Raw genomic sequence first — 15,321 nt, 5'->3', positions numbered from 1 at the left:
ACCAGCAGCCAGCAATACCCACCAAGTCATGGAAAAGCAAGACAGTAGGAGGCACCAGGGGATGAAACCCTCCAGAACCACATGCCTGATAAAGGCATTTACAGTACCCCCAGCATCACCTTCCTTGCAGGAGCATTACCTACTTTATTAATCATAATTTGGGAGGTGTTAAAAAATGTGTTGCATCATTTTACCTAGCAGTAGGTTACATCTGTGACACATCTAATGGGAAAATGTTTGATATGGAGTCATGTATACTTTAATATGTGAATGCTTAATAGGTTGTGTGGTACTGCTATCAGAGAAATGATGTCATATTGCACAATTGTGCTTTGTGACTAAGGCAAGAGATATATGAACTGTGGAAAGATGTATATGATTATGGAATGCTTCATAGACTGCCTGCATTAATGAAAACTTGATATGCCTACTAGATACACTTTAATGTAATGTTCTCCATGCATGATTAAATTGTACGCAATGGAATGACTGTAGTGCAGAGAAGTCCCTGGAAGAGTAGTGACAAGTAAAGCATGTTGACATAGCAGCACCTACATAGCTATAGGAACAAGCATAGGGTCATTGCAAGCGGTGGATAAACTGGTACTATGCCTGTAAAACATTTGAGAAAGGTTTCTGAAGTGGGACTGTAACAGGATAGATATATCCGTTACCTGCCTTTTTAGACAGACTGCATTTCTCTGAATACCGGACACCACAACAAGCCAAGACTAAAAGAGGAGCACATTGTTTAGATTGTACCTGGCTATGCCTAGTTCATGCCCGAGCCGCCCCCAAAATCATGAAGCAAGTCTCAAATGCCTTGTCTGTTTCTTAAGAGGAAGAGGGAGACGACCAAGCCCATGGGCCTGTGATCTATGGCACTGCAATCACAGTAAAAGACCTTTCCCCACCCAAGATAAAACTACTCCTCTACTGTTTGCTCTGGAAGACAGAAGCAAAGCTGTTTTTTTTTCTAATAATGTTTTCCTAGAGATGTGAAATGCCCAATTAAACACTGTTTTTAACTGTATGTTAGTGTAGCTAAGCCCTTCTGTAACTTCACCCACCTTACTTTCCCCAACAAGGACTCTTTAGGATCTCTATTCTGACACTTCTTTCATATTCCACATGCATGGAATATAAAAAAGGAAAAACAAAACAAAGTGTCAGGGTCCAGCTCCCATGATTTTCTATAGAATGAAACTGGGAAAACAAAAATCTCTTACAAAACAATGGGTGCTGCACAACTCCAGCAGGCTTGAGCAGACAATTCCTATTGTGTATATCCATGGATGCCTAAAACTCCTTGCGAGCCATGCCTAAAAGGAGGAATGCAAGGTACACAAGCATTAATACAATTTTTACGGTGGCTTCACCTCATATTTTTGACGTGTGCTGAATGTTTTGGCCATCTTTTTTCATAACAACTGTTAAATCGCAAACTAAATTGCCCCTGCTATTCATACTCCAGAGCCCAAAAAGACCAAATGTGAATCCACCCATATATATTTAGAAACTGGGGATAATTTAGTAACATTAGTCCCTCGCTCAGTCCGTTCACATAAGTCGACTGGGAGAGGGAGCTTGGGGTGATAATGTCTGGTGATCTGAAGGCAGCGAAGTAGTGTGACAAGGCAATAGTTAAAGCCAGAAGAAAGCTGAGCTGCACAGACAGAGCAATACCCTTGTACAAGTCCTTGGTGAGGCCTCACCTGTAGTACCGTGTTCGGTGCTAGAGACAATATTTCAAAAGAACAGAGGCAGGATGGAGGTGGTCTAGAGAAAGGCAACCAAAATGGTATGGGGTCTGTATCAGAAGACTTATGAGGAGAGGCTGAAGGATCTAAATATGTACACCCTGTAGGAGAGAAGGCACAGGGGAGATATGAAACAGACCTTCAGATACCTGAAAGGTTTTAATGATGCACAAACTTCAAACCTTTTCTGTTGGTAAGCAGACAGTAGAACTAGGGGGTCACAAAAATGAAACTCCAGGATGGACAATTCAGAACCAACAATCGGAAATATTTCTTCAAAAAGAGGGTGGTAGATGCCTGGAATGCCCTTCCGGAAGAGGTGGTGAGGGCAAAAACAGTAAATGAATGTTAAAAGGCATCGGATAACACGGTTGATTCCTAAAGGCTAGAATAGGGATGGCCAACCCCAGTCCTCAAGAGCCACAAACAGGCCATGATTTTTTAGGATATCCACAATGAATAAGCCTCAAATAGAACTGCAGACAATGGAGGTAGTGCATGCAAATCTATGTCATGCATATTCATTGGAGTCTGTTCGTGGCTCTGGAAGACTGGAATTGGCCACCTCTTGGCTAGAGCAGGAAAAATCAAGAAAAGGGTGCAATGAGGGTAAGCCTGCATGGAGCGGCAGTTACTACCCTTAACCAATTAGCTTTCATGATTTTGAAATAATTGCAACATTGCTCTCCGCTTCAACAGTGGGGGTAAAAGAGCAATTTGGATTCAGACAACAGCCAATACTGGGCCCTGACTTTCATGGTCTGGGGTACTGATTCGCAGACACTGGGGGAAAAGCGCAGGACTGCGTCTACAGCCAAGTCCAAAAGCAAAGCACATTCAAGCACAGTGTATGAATTATCAAGGCTTCTCTACCAGTAAAAATGTTGCTAGTAGCATTGCTACCCTTAACATAAGATTTAGGGATAACCTGCACAGAATGGCAGTTATTACCCTTAACAGAAACATGGGGTAAACATGCACAGAACAGCAGTTACTACCATAAGAAACTTGTTGGGCAGACTAGATGGACTATTTGGTCTATTTCTGTCATCATTACTATGTTATGATATAACATCGCACATAAAGCCAGCAAATACACACGTTACACTAATTTGAAAGTAGACTTGCATATACAAGTCTGCTTTGAAAATTAATCCTACCAAATCTACACCCTCAAGTTACACTTCCTAATTCATTCACACAAGTTTTTTGTGAAAATCTGTAGGCATACTTTTTAAAAATCAAAAGTATGTACATAAATACAACCCCCTCCCCAACTCCGCTCCCGGAAAATTACTCTTTCCCTGTTTAGTAATTCTATCAACATGTCCTAAAAATGCAAACAGCAAGCTACAAATAGTGTTCAGATTTGCTTTACTACTAAAGTAATTTTGAAAACATATTTAATGCTTAAATTGTAATACCTTCTAGCACAGCCTTGAATAATTCCAGTCCATTTCCAAGTTTAGTCAAAGGATAGTTTATCAAAACGAGTCCCTAAAAGGCCAAAAGAAAACAACAATTCAGCTCAAAAGCAATAGTAAAGCTAATAAATATTAGAAAGCATATTAAAAGTTCTGCTAATACACTTTAACCATTTCAGCTTTTATACTGTTTAATTAAGCACAACCGAACATTTTTTTACCTGCACAGATGCAGTGAATATTTCATTTCCTGTTCAGCTAAGACTAATTAAGGGCATGCCAATAACTAAAATGACCTTCATCTGAAAGTTATTTAATTTTGTTTTTTGATTTCAAGTACCAGTGTTTATATACCCCAGAGTGAAAGAACAGATAGGAGTAAAGGGTTAAACCCAAATAACCCAGATAGTATTGTAGGGAGTGCAATGATTCAGCAATGAAGAGTATCCTAATAAGCTTGACTATAGTTTCATGTCATAAATAATGACCAACAAGTTGCAGATGATGCCATTTTATTGAACTAAAAGAAAATTAGGTCTTACCTTAGTTAATTTTCGTTCCTGTAGTACCACGGATCAGTCCAGACTCCTGGGTTATGCCCCCCCTCTAGCAGATGGAGACAGAAGTTTACAAACAAAACTCCGCCTATATCTAGGCTGGTGCCACCTACAGTCTGGCAGTCTTACTTAATGTCAAAGCAGATAAAGCCCCCAAAATCACTACAAACGAACTATATACAGGAACCTACCAACCAAACTAACGGCTCCACTATCCCCCAAATGGGACCAGAACCAGAGCCATCGATAACGGAGAAAAAGAAAACAGAGATAGAAAGGACAGAAAGAAAGCATCGTCTCCCCCAGACTCTCCGTCAGAACAGCAGACTCGACGGGCGGGACTCTGGACTGATCCGTGGTACTACAGGAACGAAAATTAACTAAGGTAAGACCTAATTTTCTTTTCCCTGTACGTACCCGGATCAGTCCAGACTCCTGGGATGTACCAGAGCTACCTTAACTAGGGTGGGATCCGGAGAGTCCCGCTCTGAGCACCCCTGCCCCGAAACCGCCACTACCTGGTGCATGAACATCCAGGCGATAATGACGCGCAAAGGTATGCAACGACTTCCAGGTCGCTGCCTTACAAATATCCTCCGCAGAAACCTGACTGCACTCCGCCCAGGAAGCCGCTTGAGAACGCGTAGAATGGGCTTTGAGCCCCACCGGGACCGATTTGCCGTGCAACAAATATGCGGAACCAATGGCTTCCTTCAACCAACGGGCAATAGTAGTCTTGGAAGCCGCCTGCCCGCGCCGAGGACCGCCCCACAAGACAAAGAGATGATCCGACTTCCGAAAAGGGTTCGTCACCTCCAGATAACCTAAAAGGGCTCTCCTTACGTCCAGGCGCCGCAAGTCTCGATAATTCGGAAGCGACCTATCAGCCTCAGAAAACGAAGGCAAATCTACCGTCTGGTTGAGATGAAACGCGGAAACCACCTTAGGCAAGAAGGAAGGCACTGTACGAAGCGACACTCCCGAATCCGTAATTCTCAAAAAAGGCTCCCGACAAGACAAGGCTTGGAGCTCCGACACCCTCCTCGCTGACGCGACTGCCACCAGGAAAACTACCTTGAGCGTCAAGTCCTTCACCGTAGCTCTGCGGATGGGCTCGAAGGGAACGGAGCATAAAGCCTTCAGAACTAAATTCAAACTCCAAGAAGGACACGGAGAACGGAACGGAGGCCGTAATTGCTTAGCTCCACGAAGGAAGCGCACGACGTCCGGGTGCGCCGACAATGTCCTCCCATGGACCTGTCCACGCAGCAAGGCAAGGGCCGCAACTTGCACTCTAAGCGAACTGGCAGACAAGCCCTTCGCCAAGCCATCTTGGAGGAAATGCAACACCTCCGGCACAGAAGCCTGCGTGGGCCGAATATCCTGTGCCAGGCACCAAGTCTCAAAGACCGTCCACACCCGCACGTACGCCAGGGAAGTGGAAGGCTTGCGTGACCTTAGCAAAGTCGTAACCACCGCATCAGTGTAACCCCGCTTTTTCAACCTACGCCTCTCAAAAGCCATGCCGCTAGACAAAAGCATTCGACCTGGTCGAAACAAACGGGACCCTGATGTAGCAGGTCCGGCACATAAGGAAACCGAAGGGGAGGCTCCAGCGCCAAGTTCTGAAGATCCGCGAACCAGGGTCGCCGCGGCCATTCGGGAGCGACCAGAATCACGGGCGACGGATGAAGTTCTATGCGCCTCAGCGTCCGACCGATGAGGGGCCACGGAGGGAAAACATAGAGAAGCACCCCTGTCGGCCAAGGCAACGCGAGGGCATCGACCCCTTCCGCCCCCGTTTCCCGGCGGCGAGCAAAAAACCGCGGAGCTTTGGCATTTTTGTACGTCGCCATCAGATCCAGAACAGGTGTTCCCCACCTGGCGCAAATTTTCCGAAACGCTACGTCCGCAAGTTCCCATTCGCCGGGATCTAGCCGATTGCGACTCAGGAAATCCGCCTGAACGTTTTCCACGCCCGCAATGTGCGACGCCGCTATGCATTGCAGGTGTCGTTCGGCCCATGCCATCAACTGTCGTGCCTCGGCGGCCACTGGTAGACTTCTGGTGCCGCCTTGCCGGTTGATGTACGCCACCGTGGTCGCATTGTCCGATAGAATCCTGACCGCCCGGCCTCGAACCAACGACAAGAACTCCCGCAGGGCTAACCTCACTGCCCTGGTCTCCAACCGATTGATGGACCACGTCGCCTCCGTCGGGGACCAGGTGCCCTGCACCGAACTCCGGAGACACACCGCGCCCCAGCCGTACAGACTGGCATCCGTGGTGACCACCGTCCACGAGGGCACATTCAGCGATATGCCCTTGGTCAAGTTTCCGGTACAGAGCCACCAGGCCATGCTGGAACGAGCCGAATGCAGCAGCGGCAACGGAAGACGGAACTGCTCCGACACCGGATTCCAGCGGGAGAGTAAGGCCAATTGCAAAGGCCGCATATGCGCGAACGCCCAAGGAACCAATTCCCGCGTGGACGTCATGGACCCTACCATTTGTAGGTAGTCCCAGACGACCGGCATGGGCTTGGCCAACAACTGCCTGGCTTGGCACTGCAATTTGACTCTGCGCTCCTGCGTCAGATATACCATGCCCCGCCGGGTGTCGAACAACGCTCCCAAAAACTCCAGGGATTGCGACGGTTCCAGCCGACTCTTGGCCCGATTGATCACCCAGCCAAGGTTCTGCAACAAATCTACCACTCGCTGTACCGCCAACCGACAGAGACGCTCGGACTTCGCTCGAATCAGCCAATCGTCCAGATACGGATGCACCAGACACCCTTCCTTGCGAAGATGAGCCGCTACCACCACCATGATCTTTGTAAAGGTTCGCGGGGCTGTCGCCAGACCAAATGGCAGCGCTTGGAATTGAAAATGCTGCCCCAACACTGCGAACCGAAGGTAGCGTTGGTGGTCCGCGCGGATTCCGACGTGCAGATACGCCTCCGTGAGATCCAGAGTCGCGAGAAACTCTCCTTGTCTCACGGACGCGATGACCGATCTTAGCGTCTCCATGCGAAACCTTGGGACCCGCAAGCACCTGTTGACACCCTTGAGGTCGAGGATCGGACGAAACGTGCCCTCTTTCTTTGGCACCAGGAAGTAAATGGAATACCTGCCGCCGCGCAGCTCGCGGAACGGCACCGGCACGATCGCGCCTAGGGCTAACAGATGCCGGATTGTGTCCCGGAACGCCTGACGCTTCTCTGAAAACCCGCATGGCGACACCATGAAACCGGGACGGGGCCGCTGTGCAAAATCTAACGCGTAGCCGCGACTTATCACATCCAGCACCCACTGATCCGACGTGATCTTGGCCCACTCCCTGGCAAACTGCATTAACCTGCCGCCGATCACCGGTACCGGAGAGTGGGCCGGCCGCCCATCATTGTGGCAGCTTTCCGCCCGGGGTTCCGGACCCGGTCCCGGGTCTGCCAAACCGGCGGCCACGAAAGGACTGCGAGTACGACTGCTGCCTAGCCGCATTGTGGCGAAAAGAGGAGACCGCCCCTCGCGCATTACGGGGCCGACGACCCCCACGGAACCTACCTCGCGTGGACGGCGCCCCCCTTGATCGAGGCCTGTCCTCCGGCAGCCGATGTATTTTGTTCTCGCCCAAGGACTCAATCAAATCCTCCAGTTCCTTACCAAAAAGTAACTTCCCCTTAAACGGCAATGAACCTAACCGAGCCTTCGACGAGACGTCCGCCGCCCAATGGCGGAGCCACAACAAACGACGAGCCGACACCGCGGAGACCATTGCCCGTGCCGACGAACGGAGCAAGTCATGAAAGGCATCCGCGCTATAGGCAATCACCGCCTCCAGACGAGTCGCCTGCAGCGCTTCCTCCTGTGACAGACCTTCGTTAGCCGAAAGCTGCTGGGCCCACCTGAGCCCTGCCCGAAGAGAGAAACCGCTACAGATCGCCGCCCTTACACTGAGCGCGGAGACTTCAAAAATTTTCTTAAGCTGCACCTCCAGCTTACGATCCTGCAAATCCTTAAGAGCTGTCCCCCCTGTTACCGGGATGGTGGTCCTTTTGGTGACCGCCGCCACCGCCGAATCTAGTTTTGGAATCTTAAACAGCTCAAGCGCGTCCTCTGTCAGGGGATAAAGCTTATCCATGGCCTTGGAAACCTTCAACCCCAGATCAGGAGTGTCCCACTCCTTAAAAAGTAAGTCGGACACCGAAAAATGCAACGGAAACGCCGTCGGAGGTCCCCTCAGCCCCAACACCACGGGGTCTGTACGCCCTAAGCGAGATTCCGGTCGCGGCAAATCTATCGCCAATTCCTCGAGGATCGCCGGAATCAATGGCGCCAACTCATCGCGCCGAAATAGACGCACCACCTTGGGGTCATCCCCCTCGGTGGCGTGGAGTCCAGTCGCCCCACTGGCTCCCTGATCCCCTTCTCCGTCAATGCCTCGCGGCTGTGACTGCGGATCCGGATCCAGTTCCTCCGGATCCCCGGATTCGGACTCCGTCTCGGCATCCCCCCGCGGAGCCCCCAAACGGAGCGGGCGTGCTCCCCCCGGGGGATCCGAGACCGAGAGGGACCGGGCGCGTCTCTTAGGGTCCGGTCCCCGAACCAAATCCGGCGCTCCCCGCGATCTCTTCCTGGCCTGCCTGCTAGCCTTAAAGGCCTTATGCATTACCAGCACAAAATCCGACGAAAAAGAGTCAGAGGAGCTGCGATCCGGATCCTCCTCCGGATCGCTAAGAGCAGGAGTCTGGTCACCCTCGGGGACCCGCCTCTGTGGGGACAGAGCGGGAGGAACGTCCTCCGGTCTCCCCGGCGACGGGGGCGCCTCGCAAACTGGCTCTGCTGAGCCCAAAATGGCGGGTTTTCCCGCCGCTGAAATTGCCGCTGCCAAAATGGCGTCTGTTCCCGCGCTTCGCGGGAACGGACCTACGGCCCCCGATTTCCGTCCCGAAGCCTTCGGCAGTCGCTGCCCCTCTGCGCTAGCGCCCGAAGAACCGCCCTCGCCGCCCGAGACGCAGCCTGAACAAAGGCTGTCCCGGGAGAGGCGACGGGCCGCCCCGCAGGCCTTGCAGACCGGCCGCCGCGGCATGCTCTCCCAACCAGAGCAGAAAAAAAAAAACAAAACTGACAATAGCAGCTACCCGCGGCGCCGATCCCGTTCCCTCTCGCGAACCCAACGAGCAGGAGAGAAAGAGAAGAGAAAGCAAGAGAGACAGAAAAAACAAACCAAGTAAATAATTTTTTTTTTTTTTTTTTTTTTTTTTTTTGTACCGTTCGCCACCGGCTCCGGGACCACCTGGGGGGAGTGACCCGAGCTCCCCGGTATCACCCCCAGGCTAGGAACGCTGGCAAGGGCCCTCAGCCCACCCTCAGCGAGCTCAACTCCCAGGAGGGAAGGCCCCCCGCGGGACCTCACCCCACCTCGGGAGGAGACGAGTTCGGACCTGCAGGCAATCAACTGCGGTCCGAGCCTCACAATTTTCTACCAGTCAAAAACCAAAACAACTTAAGAAACTAAAGTCAAACCTTTCTCTTTTTTTTTTTTTTTTTTTTTTTTAAACTAGGCCTCAGCTCAGACTGCAGGTTTTGCACCCTCTCCACCTGCTAGGAGACAGAAGAAGACTGCCAGACTGTAGGTGGCACCAGCCTAGATATAGGCGGAGTTTTGTTTGTAAACTTCTGTCTCCATCTGCTAGAGGGGGGGCATAACCCAGGAGTCTGGACTGATCCGGGTACGTACAGGGAACAATACATTTGTGACTAGTTTTGGAAAGATATGCCCAGTCATCAGGTCAGTGCAGAATGCATTAAAGATGACATTGCCTAAATAAACAAGTATTACTGGCATCAGTAGCATGGGATCTTCTTAGTGTTTGGATACTTGCCAGGTTCTTGTGGCTTAGTTTGGCCTCTGTTGGAAACAGGATACTGGGCTTGATGGCCCTTGGTCTGACCGAGCATGGCAATTTCTTATGTTCTTAAGTAAATTACAGGTTGCATGTTTGTTTTCAAAGTTATAAAAAGTTGTGAAGTAAAAGGATAGGGGGTGATGTGCTTTGCAGATGGATGAGATGTATGTTTTTATTGTAAACCACTAAGAGTTGGTGATAGAGCAGGTAAAAATTCATTAAATAAGACAAACAGCAGGAGGACTACTTCTGATAAGGGTGAGGAAGCCTATTAAGGGCCTTAGGGGGTTATTTTCTAAAGCTAGCTCGCGCAAAAAGGGACTTTTCGCGTGTGATAGCTAGATCGGGGAGGAGTAGCCACCGGAAGGGGAGGCACCGGGGCGGACATGTGGACGGCGAAAATTTTGCACCCAATAGCACCACCTTTTACGATGGCGCTTTCGTAGGCCCACTCCGCTTCCCCCCCTTTACCGCGCGATTCACGACGCCGCGGTAGTTTGAAAATCTAGGCCTAAATTACTAAAGCTTTTCTCCTATTTTGTCTATGGGAATAAAAACTTAGTAAATCAATCTCTAAAACCCATTGTACTTTCTTCCTCCCAAGAAGGGGCTGCCGGATCTTGGTCTGCTCAAGAGACCTGAAGCAGGGACGCATCTTGGCTAGGAGGACAAAAAAGAGACAATTTTATGGTTGCTTTCTTGCCAAGGAGGAGCGACTCTGTCAGAGAACATATAATCTAATCTTTTGACCTGCGGTCCCATGGGACTCTGTAACAACTCACTTGTAGCCAGGAATAAATTTAATTTTGCTTTCCTAAAAATCCTGCAAAACTGAGTTACTCTCTTTTAAAGGACCAGTAATCTAAAATCTATTGTTTGAACATTCAAATATTAAAAGGAAGAGGAGAAAGTTTGCTACTACAGCATTATAAAACTAGACTTGCTTATTTTCACACATGTTTTGGAGGGGATAAGAGGGGGGGGTCAGTGAATTCCCTTCTATGCACTCCATGGCTCTCTTTTTATATTTTAATTTAAATCCAAATCGGATTCAAACAAAGTTAAGGAATACTTTCAATTTTAATACCTCAAAGATTTAGTCTTTTTTTTTTTTTAAACTTACACATTAGAATTTATGGTCACTAGAACTTACAAAGTTCTGATTCTGAGTATTACAAAATGAGAAAACATTAATTCACCCAGTTTGATGAGGTAGCTTCAGCAAGATTAATCTGCTACATTTAAAGAGAATTTTCTCATCATTTTTGGCAGGCATTTATGCTAGAAATAAATACGTTTCAATAGAAAAAATAGTTCTAGAACAAATAGAAGCATGATGGCAGAAAAAGGCCTAATGGCCTATCAAGTCTGCTCAACTCTACAAACCCTAATATTCCTTCAGAGATACCCTGTGCTTATCCCGTGCAGCATGAGGCTCCAAAGGGAGCTGAGGGGTGGGGGGAGACTGAGGAACAACAAAAGGAAATGTTTCTTCACAGTGAGAGTGGTGAATGAATGGAACAACACCCCAGGAAAATGGTGGATGGGGGGGAGAACCTGTATGGTCAATCAAAAAACTATGGGATAAACAGAGAGAATCCTTAGGTGCAAGGAAGTGAAAATAAAATGGAGAGACTGGCATCTGCTCTACTGAGCAGCAATGGTAAAAGGGCAAACCAGATGGGTCTTGCAACCTTTATCCGCTGTCATATTTTACATATCACAAGACAGACACTCCATCATAGATTATTACACAATGCTCTGCATTCTGATCCGGCGCTGCAAAGTCCATCATAAATTATAATATTTTCAGTTACCCTGAACTGCTGTTTTACAAATTTTTATATTGAGTAGTGCTTTTGTGATGCCAAATAAATAAAATGTAGTGTGATTGCTGTTAGTCTACTTGAATTTGTAGAAATAAGGGTTGACACATACATTATTCAAAACTATTAGGTTAGTCCAATAAAACGGTATCATCCAACTTATTTGCTGACTGTTATTTCTACATAGTACCAAGTGGAAATTCTGAGTTTGATGCATGATATACATTCATATCCCCTGGAAGCACTACCAGTGAAATGAAGAGGTATTAAAATGTAATACTGTTCTTACCCTGACACAGAATGCATAATCAAAACACACCATTGGATGACTCCAGAAAAATCTGAAGCCTGATCGCTTGGCTAGTTTGCTTTAGTACTTGTCTTAGCCTATCTGTGGAAGAGTGTGAGTACTTAAACATGGATTCTGTGCAGATTCTGATCATTTTTACTGTACTTATATAAGCCCTGAAAAAAATGGGTCCATGTGCTTTCAGGCCTATATAGGTCTTTTCTGCAGCTATATGTTTTCAAACATTTAAGTACATTACCTCTGAGTAAATATGCTAACTCTACAGAAAGATACCATTACATGCAAAGAATTCATGTTTTCTTATGTGAATTTTGATTATACATTCTTCTTTACAGAAAAATCCATGAGGTCCCCAAAACTCATGTACATCTTCATTGCTAAATTTATTTTTCTGATGGCAAAGCTAAAGTACTTCAACCTGCCAAGAATTCAGTTTTCTCCAGTACCCCGTGCAGATTTGAAAATTCAATCTATGCACATTATTTTCAAATTCCAACCAAAAACATGCTCCCAAGAATGCCTTCCCTAAATGCGACTAAAAGTATGCATATTGAGAAATAATGTATGCACTTTTAGCTGCTTAGAAGGGGAGGGCAATTTTCAAAACTGGTATTCTATGCAGCTAAACCTGTTTTTACTCACATAAAGGCCTCTGAAAATTACCTTATGTCCTTCAAAACTAGAGTCATAGTAACATAGATAACGGCAGAAAAAGAAAAATTGATCTATCCAGTCAACCCAGTATTCCTGACCACACCGCCAAGCATATATCCCATCTGCCAGTCATAAAGTGTGACCACTTACAAGGTATCCACGTTATGCAAAACAGATAAAAATTTTCTCAATTATCTTCACTCTCATATGGTTAAGCATGCAAGATTCCCCCCTTCTTAGCTGACAACCAGCATCTCATCCCATTCCTCCCATGTCCAAACACAAGGTTCTACAATAATGCAAACTGCCATCATCACCAATGCTGTTATCCAAACAGCCACTTCCAAAGTCCCTGCCACGATTGTAACATGAGGGTAAACAATGGACTTAAGTTTCCAGAAGTATGAATCCAGCGGTTAACGTATGATTTAGCTATCAAATGAAGTTTGATAAAGTTTACGCATGATGGTGGTAGGGAAGGGGCAGTCTGCTCTTAAGCTTCTACAGCCAGGCAGGCTCTCTATGCACAGCAAGAAAGAATGAATAAAGTTGGGAAAGGGCAATCTGGCCATCACCTGTTTTAACAGCTTGGCTGGGACTTCTTATCCTAGGGGGAACCTGCATGGAGCAGCAAGTTACAACCCTAAACACCTTACTAGGCAGGATGGATGGCCTATTTTGTTCTTTATCTGTCATCATTTATTATGTTACTTTTGTTATTTTTATTTATTTATTTTTAGTTTTTATATACCGATCTTCTTGCATTAGATACAAATCAAACCGGTTTACATGGAACAAAAAACTACCAAGAACATACAGTATAATAAACTGGGCAACTTATTTATAATTTTATAAATTTATAAATTTAACTGACCAGAGAAAAAACAATTTACATTACATAGTCATGTAATATATGATAAACACATACATACATATATATATACATACCCACATATATATATTATGTTAAACATAAATGACTAGAAATAACACAAAGCAAAGAAGCAAATCATTTCATTTTTTTATTTTCAGTATGTCAAGCTGGCACTTATGACCAAGCATTCACTTGATAATCATCTATGACAGCATATTCTAAAGAAATGTGTATTCACTTTGAGCTAACAGCAAGTACAGTGGTGCAGAGAAGGGTGACCAAAATAATAAGGGGCATGGAAGGGCTGCCCTGCGAGGAAAGGCTAAGGAGGTTAGGGCTGTTCAGTTTGGAGAAGAGATGACTGAAGGGGGATTATGATAAAGGTCTACAAAATCATAAAATGACTTGAAAAAGTTAATGTAAATCGGTTATTTACTCTCTCAGATAATAGTAGGACTAGAGGGCACTCCATGAAGTTAACAAGTAGAAAGTTTAAAACAAATCGAAGAAAATTCTTTTTCACTCAGCGCATAGTTAAGCTTTGGAATTCATTGCCAGAGGATGTGGTTACAGCAGTTAGTGTAACTGGGTTTAAAAAAGGTTTGGATAACTTCCTAGAGGAAAAATCCATAAACTGCTATTAATTAATAAGCAATAGTAGCTTGAGATCTATTTAATGTTTGAGTATTTGCCAGGTACTTGTGACTTGGATTGGCCACTGTTGGGGGACAGGATACTGAGCGGACCCTTGGTCTGAGCCAGTATGGTGTATCTTAAGTTCTTATGACAGCACAGAGCTGTGAAGTGTAAAGAAATATCACCTATACAACACTTACTGTTTAGTTTTAAAATCACTTTACTACCTATGTTCAATCTGACACCATAAGCCTTTTGGGTAAGGGACCATGTGATTTATTTTGTACTATGCCATATAGGTCAATAAGTGCTATTATATATCCCTGCTTTACACTCTCCATGCATATTTTAAACAACCATAAAGGTTATTTATAAGAATACATTTACTTTACAGATGTACCCCTAATTACAAACCATTTACCATGAAGTATGTGTTTGCCTGATCAATCTCTGGCTGTAAGTCTATTAAACAGATCTTCTGCAGGTGGCCTGGCAAATGAGCCTCAAGAGTCCCATTCTCTTCTTTTAAAAGATGAAGAGGCATTATCTTCTTCTTCTAAATGAGATTTAAAACAAGAAAGAGAGATCAATTACAAACCATCAGACAGTTACTCCAAAAGGTGGGGGGAGATAGGTATGAAAGAGGACATAGAAAGCCCACAGATGCCTTTAGCTTAGAGCTTCAGTCTAAAGTGTGCTCACTCACTCAGAAATAAAAATGAAGCATTTTGTTCTCAAGTGCTTCCAAGTAGAGACATGCGCGCTACTGTGCAAAGTTAAATCGAGGATAAACAAAAAAAAAAAAACAAAACCCTGAGAAATAATATACCTCACCTATATTCAGACAGCTGACTTGCACTAAAACAGCAATGGGGCAATCACCACGAAACAGCTTCCCACCCAGTTTCAGCTATAAGCAAGCGCCCGCCAACCAATGTTGCCAAATAGGCGGCTTTCCCGCCAAATTAGCCTTTTAAATGTATAAAAAAATGTTTGTTTTGCAGCGGCTTCTTATTTTCCTTTTATCACGCTATCACCGACCATAAACCAAGATTCGTTGCTTTCTTGCTTTCACTGACTCTGGCCGATACTGTATGCAGGAAGAGGAGGTAAGGGTAGAGGGATGCTCGTCTGTGCATGCGCACCAACGCGGGGCCGTCACAAACTACCAATCTGCGATAGGCGGATGCTTCCGGTCTCGCACGGGGAGCTAGTATTGCGCATGCGTAGCGAGAGCTACCTCTGTTCCCTATAGCAGTCTTTCCTAGTAGTAAAGAACAAGTAATATACATTTTGAAATGGTGGATTTAGATTTAAAAAAATCACTTGAGGGTGTTAAGAAATGTTTAGCCGTCTTTATTGCAGATAG

General features: G+C 46.0%; 2 protein-coding genes across 4 annotated transcripts in view; both read right to left on the bottom strand.

Annotated features, from left to right (window-relative positions):
• POT1 (protection of telomeres 1) overlaps positions 1–15,105 on the bottom strand; it is a 364,682-nt gene extending 349,577 nt beyond the window's left edge. For 2 of the 3 annotated variants that reach the window (XR_003858606.1, XM_029615658.1), the window contains exons 1-3: positions 14,994–15,105; positions 14,374–14,508; positions 3,185–3,257 (exon numbers count right to left, since the gene is read on the bottom strand). Coding sequence is in view for 2 of the 3 variants with exons in the window: in XM_029615658.1 (XP_029471518.1) it covers positions 3,185–3,257; positions 14,374–14,508; positions 14,994–14,996 (211 nt within the window). In the remaining variant the exon portion in view is untranslated. Of the gene's footprint in view, positions 1–3,184; positions 3,258–14,373; positions 14,509–14,786 lie in introns of all 3 variants that reach the window. The other variant, XM_029615659.1, reaches the window with a different exon arrangement.
• On the bottom strand, positions 3,830–7,106 carry LOC115098760. The gene is made up of 2 exons (XM_029615657.1): positions 5,708–7,106; positions 3,830–5,635 (listed from the first exon to the last, which is right to left on the bottom strand). The coding sequence occupies exons 1-2, from the start codon at positions 6,976–6,978 to the stop codon at positions 4,198–4,200; spliced, it is 2,709 nt and encodes a 902-aa protein (XP_029471517.1). The 5' UTR covers positions 6,979–7,106; the 3' UTR covers positions 3,830–4,197.
• Positions 15,106–15,321: the final 216 nt, after the last annotated feature.

Source organism: Rhinatrema bivittatum, chromosome 9 (assembly GCF_901001135.1).
Source record: "Rhinatrema bivittatum chromosome 9, aRhiBiv1.1, whole genome shotgun sequence".
NCBI lineage: Eukaryota > Metazoa > Chordata > Amphibia > Gymnophiona > Rhinatrematidae > Rhinatrema > Rhinatrema bivittatum.
This window is presented reverse-complemented; position numbering and strand designations above follow the sequence as displayed.